At 36.0% G+C, this 20,403-nt stretch overlaps 1 protein-coding gene across 2 annotated transcripts; it reads right to left on the reverse strand.

Moving 5' to 3' along the window:
* Positions 1–12,801: 12,801 nt before the first annotated feature.
* sp7 (Sp7 transcription factor) lies at positions 12,802–16,560 on the reverse strand. 2 transcript variants are annotated; one of them, XM_067458219.1, is made up of 3 exons: positions 16,447–16,560; positions 13,550–14,906; positions 12,802–12,953 (listed from the first exon to the last, which is right to left on the reverse strand). In XM_067458219.1, the coding sequence occupies exons 1-2, from the start codon at positions 16,465–16,467 to the stop codon at positions 13,593–13,595; spliced, it is 1,335 nt and encodes a 444-aa protein (XP_067314320.1). In that variant the 5' UTR covers positions 16,468–16,560; the 3' UTR covers positions 12,802–12,953; positions 13,550–13,592. The 2 variants fall into 2 exon arrangements, with proteins under 2 accessions (XP_067314320.1, XP_067314319.1); XM_067458218.1 differs by lacking the exon at positions 12,802–12,953 and having other exon boundaries at positions 13,445–14,906.
* Between the last annotated feature and the right edge of the window lie 3,843 nt (positions 16,561–20,403).

The following is a 20,403-nucleotide window of genomic DNA, read 5'->3' on the forward strand; positions in this document are numbered from 1 at the left end:
AGTAGTGCATGACGTCACGCGCAGGCAGACAGACGGTCAACGGTCCACTCGCTGTCCAATGGCGTGACTCAGCGCGGAGGAACACAGCCAATAGGAGGTCAAAGCGAAGGGATTAAATCGATGTTTTGAATGTAGGCCAACCGCTCACACGGCGCGAAAATGATAATGATAATAATAGTTTCATATGAAACAAAAGCATTTTTAATATTATATAACATTAATTCCCATTTATTTTTTGTTTATTTACTAAAACCGGTTGTCCTTTGATGTGAAAACTTACAAACTTCTGAGATCTTCATACTTATTACCAATATATTCATTATATTTAATTTATATATTTAATTTTAGATTTTTTTTTTCTTTTTCTGTCAAACCCAAATGGTTACAAAATCCATATATTTGGCTCCACCTATAACGATATTAACGGTTTCACACAAACATTAATATTATATAACATTAATTCACATTTATTTATTTGTTTAGTTACTTAAAAACGGCCCTTTGATGTAAACACTTTTTTTTTTTTTTTTTAGCATTTTCCGTTACATCATTTTGTAAAAACAACAACAACAACAAAAAGGTATTTGTAAATTTGTATATTTCTATTTATTACCATTATATTCATTATATTTAATTGAAATATTTCATTTTAGAATTATTTTTTCTGTCAAACCCAATTGGTTACCAAATGCATATCTTTGGCTCCACCTATAATGATAATAATAGTTTCACACAAAAATATTTAATATTATTTAATATCAATTCCCATGCATTTATTTTTTTATTTACTTATTCATTTATTTTATCCCCCCTTACATTCTTAATATTTTAACATACACTTTTTTTTGTGCTGTATGCTTAGACAATACAGTTTTGTTGACTCCTGCATTCCTCCAGGAGGTGCTTGAAGCCTCATGGAGACAAATCCTCCATTGAACCACATTCAAATCCCAACAATAACCTTTGATATTAATGCCAAATTTTACATTGTGAAGGTGGTACAAAAGCGCTTCTAATGTGACAATTATGTGTCTTCACATACTGTTTAATAATGCTCAGGGATGGCATAAATGCAATTTTAACAGTAGGTTATACTTTTATATTAGGGGCTAAGGTGTGTCAGAGCGGACATCATTTAGTCTGGCTTTTGCATGCAGCATTATGTCTTTACACAGTATTTGTAGCTGTGTAAAGATGCCTTTAGAATCTTAAAGGGGTTAACCCAAAAATTTTAATTGTCATCATTTACTCACCCTCAAGTTGTTCCAAACCTGTGTGAATTTCTTTCTTCAGCTGAAAACAAAGCAATATATTTTGAAGGATGTTGGTAACCAGACAGTTGATGTGCCCCATTGATTTTCATTGTAACATAGACTATAGCCTAGACTATTCTGTTTTAATCAGCAGATAGAAAACAAAGTTTGTCCTTTGATTTGGACACATTTAAAAAAAAGCATTTTTCCAATATAACCAGATTTTTTAATTAATCAAAATTATATAATTTATATTTAACTGAAATATTTAATTTTACATTTATTTTTGCTGATATAACCGAATTTGATCCCAAATGCATATCTTTGGCTCCACCTAGCGGAGAAATAATGATTAGCTCTTATTGTACCATTTACAAAACGGTCTAAGAAAATAACCATGTTATTAAATATAGGCTAGTGTTTTTTATATTTTAATGATGGGACGTTTTTTTTCTAAACCAAACGTAATGTGTGATGAGCATGAAGTTTACTGAGCCCACTTACACGTTACATTGCACATAATTAGCGATTAAAACAACCTCTAAGCCTAAGTATTCTTTTGAACTTTTACCTTGCAGGAAATACAAAAAAAATTGGGCAAAATGTATACCATTGACTTATATTTTTTTTTAAAAGAGAGATATCGACCCTGTCATACTGTAGAAACTTTTTGACTAATAAGGGTAAACAACGCGACCAGAACACCCTAGTAACCGCACAACAGCTAAAAGCCAATCAGAACACCCCAACAACCGCACAGCAACGCTAAAAGCCAATCAGAACACCCCAACAACCGCACAGCAACGCTGAAAGCCAATCAGACCCCCAACAACCGTTTAGAAACGCGCTAAAAGCCCTTCAAGCATCTTGTAGCAACGTCTTAGCCAATCGCAACAACGTTATTTTTGTACGAGGCAGCAGAAAATGTACAATAGATTTTTTTGAATAGTTTATTTTAGATATTTATGCTTAAAGTAATGTTTTTGTTGGTTCTTTAGTTTTCTATTTCTCGCTGTTTTATGTGCAGCTCTCGTGTCTCCTCAGTGGGGCAGCATTGTGTTTCATCATGACCTGCCTTCATATTAAATGACTTCTAAACCAGCTATTTATTTTTTGCTTTATTTAATCTCACTACATTTTAAATAGAAATAAAAAATTACCCTGCTTAATTAAATATTTAATTAAAAAATTCTTAACAATCCTTTTTGTGAACTCTAATGAATCACATATGAAGTTATAATGTGGGTAACACTTTATTTCTGTAGTCCACTTAAGATATTGTAAGACTATAAGCAACTACATGTCAAATGGCAGTCATTAGAGTATTAGTAGATCTGCTAATGTTAACTTAAGTACATGCCAACTTATTCTAACCCTATCCTAACCAAGTCTACTAATACTCTAAACAAGAGTAAAGTGAACTATCGAAATAAAGTGTAACCATAATATGTTTAATCATGCACATGAGCATTACTTAAATGATAAAATTTCTTTGCATAGAGCTCTAGTATCCATGCCTATAAATGATCCCTTTACTAACAGTGCCATACCATCTCATTTATCAAGCTTTAATCTGAGCATTTGATGAGCTGTTCACTGCCGTCTGAATTATTAATGTAATTGCCATTGCTGAATGACTTTACTATGAACCACCACTGCAGGCAATTTATTTCATCAAATCTCCATTGAGCTCACAACACACACACACATACACACACACACATTCTCTGCAGCCTTGGCCCCGTCTGTAGATTCGATTTTGTGGCTTCACCAGGAGCCAAAATCATCAGCAGATTCTGTGTATCTTATAAGAAGTCGAGTAAAGTTATATGAACAATTTTTTCCTTCCCCCAATATGCTGTGTTTCCTTTTTTGTGTGTGTTTTGATCCCGGCTCTTGCGGCGGGCCGCTCTGTGGTGAGGCGCGGGCTGGAGTGGCGCTGCCGTGTTATTTTTGGCGGCAGCAGCGGTTGGTGGCTCTAGAGATGGAGTGGAGCGTTCCGGATCCAAACCCAGGCAGTTTAAGGGAATTCTCATCTGTAATGATCAGAGTCATTATGGGCTCACACTAACTGCAGGACGAGCCGTGCGTTAATTTCAGCACGTCCCTCAACAACACGTCGCCTCTCCATAGGCCGCTACATGCTTCTTGACATGCACAAGGAGACAAAATAAAGAGGAAATGAAACTATATTTTAGACTGGGTGGAGCTGAAACATAATCTTTTGAGTCTTTATTTTAATATTTTCATTTCAAATTTAGTAAAAAAAAAAAAATATATATATATATATATTAGCCTACCCTACCTTGGGAGTAACGAATACAAGTAATCAGATTACTTTCCCCAAGTTACTAGTAAAGTAACGCAAACTTTTAAATTACTTTCAAAATATCAGTTACTTTATCAAATAAGTAACCTAAGTTACTTTGATATCCCATTTATTGACTGACAGCTCTCTTGTCTGCGCATGTTGAGAGAAATCGTAACTGTATTTGAAGTAAATATGACGAAGTTATATAGAAGTTGAAGTTGTGTAGTTGAATAGAAATGTGACTCATCTCACTTGCACAAAAACACATTCAGTATTCCTCAAAATTAATAAAAACTGTGAAATGCAATCTCAGAATATCCAATATTATGCAAATGCACTATAGTAGTATCTTAAATAACGCAAATATACTTTATGTACTTAATCTCACTTTATTATCCAATGTCTTTGCTGTTGCACTTCAATAAGCGAATAAAACCATACTAATAAGCAAAAAATACTTTAGATAAACATTACATTTGTGTTCAATTTTTTGTTTTTATTGTTAAAGAGCACCGAACTTTCTTGTCTGAGTGGTGCCCTCTGCTGTACAGGTTTGAATGTGCATTTCCTTTAGCCTAAAGCTTATTTATTTCGCTTGTGGTGTGAAAGGGCCTTTACATTAGCCAAAAATAGAATAAATTATTTGTTATAAAAAACAAACAAGCAAGCCCAGACCAGATGAGAAAAAGCCCAGACCAGCATTACTTTCCATTACTTAACGCAATTAGTTATGTTTTTAGGGGGTAATGCAATATTGTAATGCATAACTTTTAAAAGTAACTTTACCCAACACGTGTGTCTATATACATACACACATATTATATATTTACAAACTTTTATGTTAGATGCTAATCACCATTGATCGATTACACAGCACTAGTAATTTGTTGTGTAGCTTTTTAAAAAAATGTCTATGTACAGTAGTTTTTATGAATCTTTGTTTCAGGTTTAGTAAGTTATTTTAGTACTGCCAAGAAAAAATGAGTTTCTTTTTTATGTCAGCTAACGTTTATTTTATTTTGAGTAACAAAAAATGTTTATGAATAAGTCTAGTTTGAACAATAATCACTCTGAAAGGAAAATACATATTATGTCACTCAGCCAACCCAGAGACCCCAAGTTTTTATTTTGTAATAATGTTTTAAATGTATACATATACATTTATACAAGCTATAGCTTTATAAAACTGAAAGTTCTATGTTAAATACACCTTTAGTGACCTCCAGGGGTCAATGGATCCATCACGGTTGAAAACCCTGGGTCAACATACATAAAATGACCTGGTCTGGCTTCAAAGTAAACCGTTTTATTTCATAACTAATTTTATGTAGCTGTTTGCATACTTTAAACAAAGTCAACTTACTGTATAAAGTAAAACACTACAAATGTGTGCTCAGTGTTTCAGCCCCTGTGAAGCGTTACGCCTCATGTTTTGATTGTTGAACTAGAACCGAAGACTGAATGAAGATGGTCTCCATTGCTATACTCGTAAGTATATTTTTGCTGTGCCGCCACTCAAATAAACACAAAGAGGAGGCTTCCGACCAGCGTAACGCGGCACACATTAGGCCAAGCGTTGCAGTTGTTTAAAGTCTGTCTTGCTATTAGAAGCCAAACTGCTTTGTGCAGCGTAGAGCATTTTTCATCCTCCCATTACGTGCTGTAACATCATGTTAAAATGTCTCTCTAACCACTCTTGGCACTAAATGAGAGAATGAGATGATTTCAGTTTATATATTTATTTTTGGTGGTGAACGCGCGTAAATGCATGTAAAGGCCGCATGCTTGTGTGTGCATGATGCCAAACAGTTGCGTCTGAGTGTGTGCATGTGTGTATCAGGTTATATGCATGATGGTGCACACTTGTGTGTGAGTGAGTTTGTGTGTTAACCCACAAAGATATTTCAATTTCTGCTGGATATTAAAGAAGCATGCGGTGGCAGCAGCCTCGGCGTGCCAGCGGGTGAGTTTAGGGGGGCGTTGTGGCCGTGACTCGAGGGGGGGAGGCGAGGGGAAAAGTGGCTCATGGTCAGGGCCCCTGCCGGACACACTGGCGCCTCTTTCTGGAGGACTTCAGAACCACCACACTCCTCCACCAGAACCCTGCCAACCCAAATCACTCACTTTAACATCCTTCCATTTCTCTCTCTCTCTCTCTCTCTCTCTCTCTCTCTCTCTCTCTCTCTCTCTCTCTCTCTCTCTCTCTCTCTCTCTCTCTCTCTCTCTCTCGGCTCTCTTTAAAGCTACTTTTTCTATCAAATTTGAATTTGTCTGAACATTTGTTTATGCAGTTTTCTTCTAATGCGCAAAGATTTAGTGCAATTGTAAAACAGTTCTACCGATCATACCAATATAGCAACCGACAAAAAAATTACCTTTGCTTTCGTGAACATGTTCTACCTTTTATATCTGATGTGCACATTCTGCTCATTTCTTAATTTTCACTTGATTCCTCTGTCTGACAGCAGATTGCTTATTTGTTTGCAGTAGATATGAATTAAATGTGAATGTCTCAATCATTAAGTTAACATAATGTTATATTTCAAGATTAAGTTTAAATAACTCATCTTAGTCAAAAATGTACTATATTTTAGTTAAATGATGTGTTTTATTTGATATTTTGTATTTTTAGGGGATTTTATGGTACTAAATTATATTTATGCAGTAGTTATAATCCTTTTTTATTTTTATTTTTGAGCATTGAAATTTCCAACTTAAACTCTCATAAATCTTGAATACAACATGTATTTTTTTGAAAAATGCACAAAAATACAATTTTCAATTCTTATATGAAATACATATTTTCCAAAACACATTTACCATAAAACCCTAAAAGCCATAAATCTAAACAAGCTGTGTTCAAAATTTGAGGTTAATGTCTCAAAAAATTAGCTTTCAGTAAGAATTTGTGTGTAATGGATGAAATTCGTGTCCCATTCATTTCCAATGCATTCATTTTTGGACCATTTAACCTTTTCAAATCCTATCCATGATTCACACACCAAGTGCCAAAACCTTTAGTTTCGTACCATTGCGATGAAATAAAAAGTTCTAAAAAACAAAACCAAATGTAAAACGAACAGAACCAGATGGTTAAAAGTTAAAATAACAATGATTTTTCCAGTGGTTGACTGAACTAAGAAATGACACTCAAGTTAACTTGTGTAAATACATTACTTTAACTTAACTCCACTCTCAATGTGCGTTAATTCGACAGGAAATGTGTGGTCAGATGAGCAGGGTAACAAAGTTTTTTTTAAGTTGACACAACAAATGCTAAATGAAATGTTCATTAAGTGAATAACAGATGAGTGTAAAACAACAAGGAAGTATAAAACTTAAGGATTTAAGAGTGGATGTCTATTTTGAAATGTCACAGCTCATTTCCCTAACTTCCATTTCTTTTTTTTCTGGAAGCAATTTGTCATCCAGGGGACATTTAATAGGGAACATATTATCTTTTTACAGGGGCATGGAGTCTGCCACAGCCTGCCCACAGTTCCTATAAACAGAATTGGTCCATTTAGTGGTGCGTTTGATACATTTCAGGGCAGCAGCGAGCTCAGTTACAGACTGGAGCCCATAAAGGCGGCCATGAAAGGCCCAGATAAGTGCTTCTATTCACCAGCCCGTTGCCAACGCAGTTAATTTAAATGAGCTAATGATGATCAATCTTCATTTGTGTTGCCAAACTGAATACTCTCTTTCCTTTTTCTTAATCAGTTTTCCATCTGACCCTCTCTGACCTCGGGTTCTTGTTTTAGGTTACCAGGTTTTCTCTCCTCTTCCCCTTCATCATTTGTTTTGGAGCCATTGTTGGCTACAGCGGAGCCCGGGGCATCATTAGCCCTCCACCCCTCCACCCCAGCCCTAAAACAATGAGGCGCTCACCTGCGCACACCTGCGACCCTTTCCTGAGGAAATCTGCCTCTCCCGCTCCCGAGGGCGTCGCGAGGGGAAATAAAGGCCGTATTCGGCTGTAGATTAGTGTAAGGGCCATTGTCACCGCTTTAATCAGCTACAACACAATTAGACAGAAGGCAAACCTTTTAGAATCTGCTGCAAACTAAATCTTTCTTAATTAGAGCTGTTAAGTCAGTACTCATACTTTAGGGCATTGGGATTCAATAAAAGTTTCAAGGGTTTCTATATTTTCTTCCGGACAATCCTTCATTGGAACAGTTATACATTTCCATCCGGGCAGCCAAGTACTTTGTAAAAGAAAAATCCTAAACACTCAAAATAGTCACTGAAGATGTGAATCTTGGACCCCGAGAGCCAAATAAGAGATTTTTTTTTAACCAATATTTACCAATAAAAATAATTATTTTATTATTTTCTACATTTAGACACCTACACTCTTAAAAATAAAGGGTGTATGGTTCCATGAAGAAACTTTAATATCCAAAGAACCTTTCCAATGCAAGAAAAGGTTCTTTAGACTATAAAATGGTTAGAAAAAAATGTTTCTTTAAAGAACATTTCTCAAAACGGTTCTTTAGGGAACCAAAAATGGTTCTTCTATGCAGGGCCGGCGCGTGCCTGTAGAGTGTGGCGCTAGCAACGCCAAGGTCATGGGTTCGATTCCCAAGGAAAGCAAGAACGTACAAAAATGTAAAAATGTGTACCTTGCTATGTAAGTCGCTTTGGATAAAAGCGTCTGCCAAATGCGTAAATGTAAATGTTTCACTCCGTCATCGGAAATAAAACACAGTTACCCAATAGGCTTACAAAATCTTTTAATAATATTTTAATAAAGGTTGTCGAATCTCAAAAAAATGTTCATTGTATTAACTCAACATTTTTATTTCAATGAACTCAAAATTTTAAGGCAACCATGTAACTTTTTTTCTAAATAATTTTTTACAGTGTACGTAGAAAGTGAAATGCCTCTCGCAGTTCTAAACGCTCAACGTTCAACGTCATCGCTGTGCCAGTTACTCTTTTTTCGTAAGTTGAATTGAAAGGCGTTCTGCCAGAAGCTAAATATTTTACTTTATATAGTTAAATATGGATATTTTTCTTACACAAATGCATTGCTTTGCTTCAGAAGGCCTTTATTAACCCCCTCGAGGCATGTGGAGCAGTTATATGATGGATGGATGCACTTTTTTGGGCTTCATAATCTTGACTGCCATTATAAAGTTTGGAAGAGCCAGGACTTTTTTAATATAACTCCGATTGTGTTCGTCTGAGAGAAGAATGTCATTGAGGGTGAGTAAATCATGGGCTAGTTTCATTTTTGAGTGAACTCAAGTCAGTTTCTAAATACCCTCTGAAAGTGTTTAAAGTCATGCATTTGGCAGGTGAGTTTATTCCCAAAAAATTGCACATAGACGGCCGCACAATTACACTGGGAATAGAACCTATGATCTTGGCATTGCTATTGAGTCATACAGTTACAATAGGGTTTATAACATTTACAGAACAGTTGTTAAATACAGTTTTAAGAATCATGTGTTCTCATGATGATTATTATTTATTTATTTCTTGCAATTTGTGAGACTATACAGTTAAATGTTTACTGTTTTTTTTTTTTTACAGATTTTTGGTGAATTATATTGACTCTAGGGTGAATTGGACCCGGACCATAACACAATACTTCCGTATTTATCTCCTTCCACACTCTTTGTGCTCATAAAAAGCCCTCAGAACACCTTCGCAACTGTATTGCAATGCCCTGGCAAGCACTCACAACAAGTCATGCATAAGAAATGGTAAAAATCAAGTTAGTATTTAGCCATGCAGTGACCGGGAGGAGTTTGTGCTTCTTTCTTTTTCTCTCATGGCTCTGAGTATATTTATCTTTTTATGGATTCACTCAAGGCAGATCCTCGTCTTTCTTTTTTTCCCCCTCCAACATAAAGATATAAAAATAAAGCAAGGTTACCGCCACCACAGGGGAGTATAAAAGTTCAAAAATAATAGTAGAGCCCGAGTCAGAAGCCACGGACCCTCCTGTACCCCCCATATAAACCACCTACACCCCCACCCACGGACACACACCCCACCCAACCCTCCGCCCGTGTCTTTAAAGCTGCGGATGCGACCGCCAGCCCACTTCAGACCACCATAAACATGTCAGGCCCTGATGACAGAGCCGGCCCCGGGACGCTTTATAACCAACTGACCTCAACTCCAGCTCATTAGAGCCAGTAAATTAGAACCATACATCCCAAGCAAAAGAGGATTCGGATGAGACGAGGGCACACTATAAAGGGTGATGCATGTATTTGATTAGAAATGTAGGCCATGTGTTTATGTCTGCTGTGTGTGTGATGCTTCCGCAATTCACAGCTTTAGTTGCATTTCGTCATATTTGTAATTCAGACCGACATAGAAAAAGTCCATTGCTCTATTCCAAAATCTTGACTACACTGTAAAAGTTAGTTGACCAAATTTAATTTCTGTTAATTAAATCGCATCAATTCACAGAAATTCAATTTGGCCAACTGAAAAATTTAGATGTGATCAGTCACTTGAAAATGTTCAATTGGGGCCTTATATATATATATATAATAAGTTGACACCATCCTGTAACTTAAGATTCCCAATGTAAGCGAGAATTTTCTTTTTCCTTTAATCTTGAATTTCATAAAAATATAAGATTTATAAAAACTAAAGGCTGAGGTGAATTAATTGAAGTAATTTGCAAAGAATAAATAAGAAAAATCAGTTTGCTCTTGAGTCCTGAAATAAAAAATAATAATAAAATAAAAGTAAAAGCACTCACTGTAAGGACTTGATCATTTGATGCAGCTTCTCCTCTAAAATAAAATAAAATTATACAAAATTATTTGTAATTACATATGCAAACATACTGACGCCAACCTGTCACTTAAGTGGGAAATTTTTTAATCTTGAATTTCATAAAACCAAGGTCTATAAATACTAAAAATTGAAGATTAATTGAAGAAATTTGTAAAGAATAAGTGAAGAAGTAAAGAAGTGTGGCCTCTTGAGTACGGTAATAAAATAAAAATAAATGAAAAAATAAAAGTAAAAGCAAGGACTTGATAATTTCCTTAAACTCTTTTATTATTATTTTATTGGTCATTGATGGAGACTGCCCTAAATAAATAAAAATTATAATGATAAAAAACAATCCATATGCAAACATGTCTCTTAAGATTCTGAACATTCTACAATGTAAGGATTTTCATCAAAATTCGATAAAAACAAGAGTATACAATAAGGTTTATAAAACAAAAATAGATACACATTAGGCACACCTATTGCCAAGCTGAATTAATTGCAGAAATTTGTAAAAAAGAAAAGAAAAAAGAAATTTCTAGTGCTGCTTTACAAGACGAGTGCTGTAGTAATATAATATATAAATATAAAAATAAAAACCCTTACTGTGTAAGGATAATTTCCTGAATTTTTTTTGGTTATTTCAGTGACGGAGTCTGTCCTCTTATTAAAAATGGAATAAACTATTTAATAAATACATAAAAAGGAAAAAGTCTAACACCCAAATGCTAGAAGAAATGGGGAACATTTTGACCAAAACAAGTGGGAGATTTTTAAATGTATAGATTACTGTAATGCTCTACTGGGTGGTTGCCCCGCTCGCTTAATAAACAAACTCCAGCTAGTCCAAAACGCAGCAGATCGAGTTCTTACTAGAACCAGGAAGTATGATCATATTAGTCCAGTTTTGTCAACACTGCCCTATTAAACATCGCATACATTTTAAAATCCTGCTTATTACTCAAAGCACTAAATGGTGTCGCTCCAGTACTTAAGCGAGCTCTTAACACATTATACTCCATCACGCCTATTGCGCTCTTAAAACTCTGGCCAGTTGATAATACCTAGAATAAAGTAAACTAGATATTTCACATGCTGTAATAAAATAAACCTGTATAGTCTCCTCACATCATCACTTCAGTGGGCCGTCCTGCGGGGGTAATTGTCCAGTGGTGGGGCAGATGGGGGTAATTGGTCCTCACAGACAGCGGGGGAGGTTTAATTTCCTTCTGAGAGACTCTTTGTGTTGACTGAGAGCTCTGCTTTGTTTGTGCTGCAAAAACTAATTAAAGCATTTGTTGAGCCATAGGATGCACGATTGACAGAGCAGGAGCAACCCCAAAGATATATATATATATATAAAGTGAGGAAATATGTGCATGCAGGAAAATATCCATTTTTATATTCTCTCCCTCTGTTAACCATTACTCACGGGCCAAACATTCAAAGCAATGACACTTCATTGTTGGAGAAAAAAGGTTTTACTCACACTTTGTGGTCAACTTTTTCTGAGCATTCATACATTTGATTTATGACATCCCACATGCAGCGCTTCTGGATTCAATATGCTGGTGATGTGACACTTGAGCATTTCAAGCCAAACCCTCATGGCAGAACATAAAGTTGTTTTCTAGCAATTATTATTATTTTTACACAAACAGTGAATATTTCAGTACTGTATATGCGCAGCGTGTCTTTCAGATGGTTAGATGTCTTTTTCAGTATATTAAAAACAGATTGAATCACACAAAAACAAGCCATAATTCAACCCCAAAGAAATACAAAAATGTTTTGCATTTTGATCCCCATATTGTTTTACATTTAATTGATCATTCTCATGATATTTTGTATTGCAGTAAAAATATTTTACAATTAAAATATATAATGTCAATTAACCATGACGTAAATATTGACTTTATCATATAAATATTTATTCAATTTTGTGACTTCCAGGAATTATTAATGATAATTTGAGAGGAAATGCTTAACTGATAAAAAATAACTTTTTAGTTAGAAAAATATATATTCTTATTTCTTTCTTTTGATTTTAGGGTGAAATAGAACCTATTATTTCTTTGAAATAATAATAATAATAATAATAATAATAATAATAATAAAAAACATCCAAAAGTTGCAAAACTCGACTGCCTTGTCAGTTTAATCAATTAATCAATTTTATACATAAATGTCTTTCTTAAGATTTAGATCATCTTTGGTTAATAGATTCAGATTCAAAAGAACTTCGATAATCGGTCTAAATAATCAATAAATAAAACCATCACATGAATGAGAAGACTTAATTTATTCATAAATGACTTGCTTCGTGGTTTCCCTCCATTCAGCAAAACCAGTGAAACACAACATTGCTCATAATTTAAAACATAAATTAGATTTGATGTAAATAGGAAATTAAATAAAACAATGATAAGCAACAGGACCAATAATGACAGGAGAATATGGCTCACTGTACACCAGATTGCCTCCTAAAAACTGAAGATCAAAGTAATGAGTCCAGGATTTAAAAAAATAATAAAAAGAATTTTAATTAAATAAAAAAGACGATCACAAGGACGAAATGTGCATCGATCGGAAGCCCAAATGTCTCAATGAATGCTGTGCTTCTACAACAGCCGCCCCTGAAAGTGGTCGAAAAGAAGGAAAGGTACAACAAGTTAATTCAAATCATTAAAATACTCCTCAAAATGTAGGCCTTGTGAGTTTTTTCTTTTAAAACCTGCCAGTCTAGAAAATGTGTTCAACTAGCTCCTACACTGCAAAAAATGCTTTTCTTACTTAGTATTTTTGTCTTGTTTCTAGTGAAAATTTCTAAAAATTCTTACATTATGAAACATTTACGAGACAAGTAAAAATGATTGACTTGTTTTGGGAAAAAATAACTCAAATTTAAGAGAGTTTTTGCTTAAAATAAGCTATAATAATCTGCCAATGGGGTAAACTTGTTTTAAGATTATTTTACTTTCCACACTGGCAGATTATTTCTCTTATTTTAGGGAAAAACTCTCTTAATTTTGAGTGTTTTTTCAACAAAACGAGATAATTACTTTGGCTTGTCAAGTAAATAGTTCTTATTTTAAGAATTTTTAGATGTTTGGACTAGAAACAAGACAAAAATACTAAGTAAGAAAAGCATTTTTTGCAGTGTAAACAACACTTGGTAATATATATATATATTTTTTTTTCGCACAGGTTTTTTTTAAATGCAGCTTAGCACCAATGCAACAGTAGCTCCACTCATCAGAGTCTTCAGCCCGCGGTTATATCTCCAGAAGTCCGCTGCTGTTTTCCACACCATTCCCCGAGCTGCTCTTTTCTTCTCCACCAATTGTTGGGTCCTGCATGGCCCCCGCAGGAGCCACTTTATTGGAATCTGTCGGCTCCTCGGCTCCTCTAGGCTCGGCCTCTTCTTCCGGCCCTTTACCTTGCATGCTAGCTTCCGCATGCGTCTTCTGATGTTTGCTGAGATGGTCGCTTCGAGTAAAGCGCTTATTGCACAGAAGGCACGTGAACTTTTTCTCTCGAGTGTGAGTGCGGACGTGGCGCTCCAGTTCGTCGGAGCGAGTGAAGCGTTTTCCGCAGAACAGCCAATTGCAGACGAAGGGTCTTTCGCCCGTGTGCCAACGCAGATGAGCTTTTAGATGCGAGGCCTTGCCGTAGACCTTTCCGCAGCCGGGAATGTGGCAGCTGTGCACAGGCTTCTTGCGCAGGGATGCTGCAGATGCTCCTAATCTTTCTAGCTCTTGGCAATTTGGGCAATCGCATGAAGACCTCCCGGTGGAAGAGCCACCTGTGTATCCGCCCGAGCCTCGGCTTGGTTTGAGCCCCATGGAATTGTCCAGGATTCCCGAAGTGGTTACGGGCTTGGGTTTGTACATGTCCTGTGGGATCATGTGCTGTGAGGACTGGAGCAAATGTGAAGACGAGCTCAAACCAACAGACGGGTATGGCGCTGGATTAAGAGGTGTAAAATCGGGAGTGTAGCTGGGCATCTGTGGATTGAGGGATGCTTGCGTAACAACCGGTTGCAAGGGCGCTTGGAGGCTTTCGGATTGAGGTTGGCCGGCGCTAAGCCAGTTTGAGTTGGTGTGGACGTCCCACCAAGAAGATGTGGCGTTCGCAGGTGCAGCCGTGATTCCAGAATGGATGCTCTTGTACCATGATCCGTAGGGGTGTGTCATGTCCAAATAGGTATTGACACTAGCCAGGCAGTCCGCAGTGGCTTTGCTCCCCAAAAGCGAAGGGTCCTGAGAGGCATTCGAGGTCTGGAAGCTGGAAAACGGGTTGTATTCGGAGCCATATGCTCCGGTAGGAGCAGGAGGAGGGCTTCCGGTTGGGGTGAGCAAGCCTCCGGCGGAGCTGAATGAGCCGCTGTAAGTGTCCACAATGCCCTCATTGCCTCGTCCATTCTTGGGACTCTGGAGTTCAGAAGTCATGCTGTAGGCTTTCTTAAGAGGTGCTATGCTTCCCGCTTTACCAGGCGTGGCTGAGTCTCGGACTGGACTGGTGCTCCCAAATTTATTGCAGGTGGCAGTTAGCATAGCCAAGGGACTGGATCCATAACGTGTTTCCTCCTGAGAAGAGAATGAGAACACTGATCAAAACACTTCAAATAGCCATTACAATGTTGTCCTCCATAAAAAGGGTTGCGCAAACATCCTTCCTGCGCTATTAGTCTAGACAGAAATATGCACCACCACTGACAACACGATAATTAATGTCACCACACATGGAGTTCCTGTTTAACATGTTTACATCTCCATAGCGATCATCCTTCCATGAAAAACAAGCAAGCAGTTTTTAACAATACGATTTGGTTAAGTTTCAAACACTCTAATTATGTTGTCAATCATTGTGTCAACTGTGCATTTAAACAGATGCACAAGAAATAACCAATAATCAACATGATTTAGAGATTCAAGCTGATCTAAGCATGATGAAGTATTTAACAGGTTTAATGCCAGTGCATGAACCCATGTTTACACTTACTTCAATTTTGAATGATGAAAAGAAAACCCTGTTTACAATGTTAAAACTAAAGCGTTGATTGCCGTTTTTACCCCAACCCTAACTTAAGACGTTGAGTCAAAATGTCACCTTAAAGTTACAGACTACAGTTGGACTTGGCTTCATTTGGAGTGGCAGTGGTCTACCCCATTTTCCGTTGGGAAGTGATGATAAATTAATAAGTAAGGCACAGTGTGTGTGATGATATTTCCCGCTGAGTGTGTGTGGTTCATCTTGGCACAAGTTCTGCTCCCGTTTCCAGGTTAATTGCTCCCCATTACCGCTCGGAGCTTACATTTGATGCCTGCATCCAAAACCATCGCCGCAAGAGTTTTATGTCCTAGTCTCAGAGGTTTTTCATAATTCACTGTCTAGGTCACAGGCTGACTTATATATTGATCGACTTTCTATAAAGGTTCCACAATGGTCCTTAAGTTTAGCTAGGTCATTCAGATAAGTGTATGTTTCTGTGTTCTTTAAAACACCATAACATAAAACAACTAGGGGGAATTCAGGGGGATTGGGACACTTTTTGCCATTGAGATGACTTGGAAAACCCTGAATTCACCCTACAGAATAACGTAATTAAACAACTTTAAAAGTTTCTTCAGTGAACGCAAAACCTTCAATGATTCAAACTGGAATGTTTATTTTTAAGATAGAGTCCACTTCTTCTTGACAACATGGACTGAATTTCAGTGTTTTCTACATTTACTTTCACATTCACTCTAAAAAAATGCTGGTTGTTTTAATCCACGTTTGGGTAAATGTGGACAAACCCAAGAGTTAGTTTATATTTTTTAATTAGGCTACATTTTTAAATCCAATGGATGGGATTGTCCATTTTTGACCCAAACATGTGTTGAAACGACAGCATGGTTCATTCTACTTTTAATTTCTTTATTATCCAATAATTATTTTATAACCCAATAACTAAACAATGAATAACCTAAATCAGAAGATATGTAAACCTTATCTTAACAAAACAACCATAAAGTGATAATTCGAACTTTGTTTTGCGACTGTATACGTTCACTTGACAAATGAAATCAGATAAAAGAAAACTGTTAAAATAGGCAGGTCTCAGATCAGATTATGTATTCCTACCTCCAGAATCGACGCGGCCATCCCGGAGGAAACAGTCCGGTGAAGTTCAGTCCAAAAGCAGGAGGGAGAAGCGCGCGGTTCGGTGAGTCTGACTGAAATAAACTCCGTACGAGCGCAGCGACTCTTCTATGAGGAGAACCGGATCCCGGGAGACCCGCCTCCTAATGACCGGAGAGAGAGAGAGAGAGAGAGAGAGAGAGAGAGAGAGAGAGAGAGAGAGAGAGAGAGAGAGAGAGAGATAGTAACTCACTTTGTACACGAATTTTGGGGGGTTTGTCAAAACCAACCGTTGTTTTAAAAATTTTAGCCGTTGTTTTAAATTTTTAACCGTTGGTTTAAATGTTTAAATTACAAATTTAAACCCAATGGTTTGTTTTGTCCACCAAACAACCCAGAATGCTGTTCTAGAGTATCTCGCAATTCTAATTTATTGATTTATTTTCAGAATTGTGAGATTATAAACTCAATTCTGAGGGGGAAAATAACTAGGCTACCACAACAAGCTTCCGTCCATATAAATCCTCCGGAGAGACATTTTGGGGGCCTCAAAAATGTATTGTTTTTAACCTACCGGTATGCTAAATGTGTATAGGCATACTTTTAAAAAGAGTTTTCAAACAACTTTTAAAAGTTAAATCGCGAATAGAAATCGCATTAGCTTAGAGGTAACCATAGCAACAGATGCTGGATCGCTGAGTCGAACATTGGGCTATAATAATTACGAATCACATTATTATTGATTTACATATCCTGAATTTACAGAATCCTTTGTGTTTTGTTTAAAATGTATGTTCACATTCACACATTTAACTGGGAATAGCGAGTAACTGGGAATAAATTGGGGATAGTTTATAACTGGGAATAAACATAAGTTGTCAAAAGGATAGTAGCTACAGCAACAAATTGCACAAATGTTTTTTACCCTTTGGCCTATATGTTGTATGTCAATAAAGTTGATATGCTTTGACAACGTAATTAAAAATTTTTTTTTTTTATAGGCTATATAGCAAAGCTTTTTAAAATTTGAGAGAAGAAGAAAGCAACACATGGCAATATTACTTTATATGCAGATGTTGTGATGTGTACATATTGCCATATTGTAAAGACAAGTAGGCTATCTGACATAGTAATAGAATAGTAATATCACTGCTTATAATACATTTTTTAAATGTTTTTTTATTTTTTTCTAAAACTATGTGAATATGAGGATGTGACATTTCACTTTTTTTTAAACACATAAAAAAAATACATTAAAAAAATCAGTGCTAAAATCAGTAAACTAGATGAAGCCATTATATCATACCCATTATCAGCAGGACAAATTTCCTCACAAGCATACACACAGGCTTACAGTTTATAAACATATTTATTATTTGACTACACATTTACCACACTTCAAGCTACCAAAGTTATAAGCAGTTTCATGCAAGAACATGTTAAGCATATAATTATTTTATATACAACAACTACTCATTAATCTGCTCACAAAAATGCTAATACATTTCAAATAGTATGATAAAAATAAATGACAATGTCAATCAAAATAAGTGAATAATACAGTCTGGGTGGTTTAAGTCCTTAAAGGGTTCTGTCAGGTCTTTAGGGGCTCCGTCATGGGATAATTTTATGCATTTATAGTTTTAACAGCTCATAAACATTTATATCACTATAAATATTGAAATAACCCAGCAAACATGCAAGTATTATGCAATAATTTAGGACAATTTCTCCTTTTTTTTTGGCATAAAGGGTTCTTTAGTCAATTTTAAAGAACCCTCCCAAAAAAGGAGTTTTACACAGAACACCTTTTATCCTTTTTTTCTTAGAGAAGCAAATCCGAAAGTATAACTATGGTTAGCCTGTCAATTTAAAGGCTAAAACAATCTTTCAGATCATGTTTACACTATGATTTTATGCAATTTATGAAATAAAAACCCTTTAAAAACAACAATTTAAAAGGAGAAATTATGTCTTTAGTGTTGTGAAACTTCTGGAAATTCCGTTTTTTGGGGACAAACTTAGTCATTTATTAAATGCATTAATGTTTAAACAATAACAGCCGTTATATTTAATGCCTAAAAGGTCATCTTTTTGATTTCTTTCTTTACCTGTCTGACTTGAAATATTTAGATACTTCCAGAATACCTGAGCACGCGCATGCACACGCATTACACATAAGTTGTCAGCTGTTAGGAGACTTTTTTTCTGGCGTACAGACATCCATCAAGTGAATAAACAGTTGGAACAGCCTTCCGACAGCCCATCTTGGTTTTGAGTGTCCTTGTGGGTGTTGCTTTTTTCCAAAATGAGGGGAGAGAAGATTAAAATTGTTTTCAAAAATAAACATGTAATTTCATTCTTTATTTTCTCCCTCAATTACAAGGCATGGTCAGAGCAAGCTTGTAGTTTGTGAGAGTTTGGCCCTTACAGTAACACACAGACTATATTTAGCAGTCTGCTCTTCAACTGACCCTGTGTCTCTACCTCGCCAAACACACACACACACACACACACACACACACACACACACACACACACACACACACACACACACACACACACACACACACACACACACACACACACACACACACACACACACACACACAATCATGCAACACATTAATTTCAGCAATCATAGTATTGAGATGCACTGGCTAATTAGATTGGTGCCATAGGGGGCACTGTTATTTCTAACGAAATGAATCACGCTGCTGTCAGAAACACTGCATAAAGACCACACAGTGATTTATTGGCAGATTTAAATGTTGGATTAGGTCATATTTGGACCGTAATCCACAGTCATACTTTGGTGGTAGTAAATAAGACTGTAAACTCACCTGTGTTAGCTTGTATGTGGGCTCATTACTACAGAATAAAAAAAAACTTGTAGCATGCATTTAAAAATGCTCAAGAGAATATTGATGATGATGATGATGCAATAGTTCAACGAGGGAAAGAAAAAAGTATTTAACCAATTTACGGCACACTGGAGAAAGTCAAGTGAGTGTTGAAAGGTGAAGCTATAGCTATAGGAATCATATCCATTTTTCCAAACACAAGCGCATGTGTATTTGGCTGGGATGGCCTAATAAATTTCCATTCATGCATTTATCTCAAGTCTCGTCTACTCGTTTGATTTAATGATTCTCCTTCTCAAATGAACGGAAACATATGCAAAGACATGAGTGACTAAAAACGGTGATGCAACTGGAAGAATAAAATGATTCACTAAAGAAATGACTTGCAATCTGGCAAGTCATGAAAGCCTCAAAATACTCGATTTGTCTGCATTATGAATAAGCATACAACAAACAGCATTTTCACCAATCCACCTTGTGCATTTTAAATGAAGTTAAGGTAAGGTTTTATTTTCTGTGCTAATTTATGATGCAAATCTCATTAGTTACACTTACTTAAAAAAACCAAGTGAAATAGGAATAGTATGTTGTACTTACAAATGCTTAGTTAGTTCTAGTAATTAAAAAAGAACTGTGGAGGGTACTTGATAATTTACTTTAAATAAAATGTAATTGTTACCATTGTGTTTTGCATGCTGAACGGACAAGATATTGTCACAAATATCGAGGAGTTATATCAACTCAATTAAAAGTGTCAAAAGGTGTTTATGACCTAAGAGTGAACAATAACAAAAGATTATCTGACTTGAAATATAATGATGTAATATTTGAAGAGTCCATCTTATGTTTTTGTTTTAAATGAGCATTTTTTATCAGGCTCCTATGTATGTTTAGGTTCAGTAATTTCACATTAATGGCAATGAAAACGTCATTAGTCAGTTATATTGAAATTACTCATTTTCAAAAAATGTCACTTTAGTTAATCCATTGGTTTTAAAGGTGCACTATGTAACTTTTCCGTCCGCTTGAGGTCGCCTATTCAAAACAAAGGCGCAGTTTGATGACGGCATGTTTGAGCGCAGAATCTTGGGACATT

The sequence above is a fragment of the Pseudorasbora parva genome, chromosome 12, assembly GCF_024679245.1.
Source record: "Pseudorasbora parva isolate DD20220531a chromosome 12, ASM2467924v1, whole genome shotgun sequence".
Taxonomy (NCBI): Eukaryota; Metazoa; Chordata; class Actinopteri; order Cypriniformes; family Gobionidae; genus Pseudorasbora; species Pseudorasbora parva.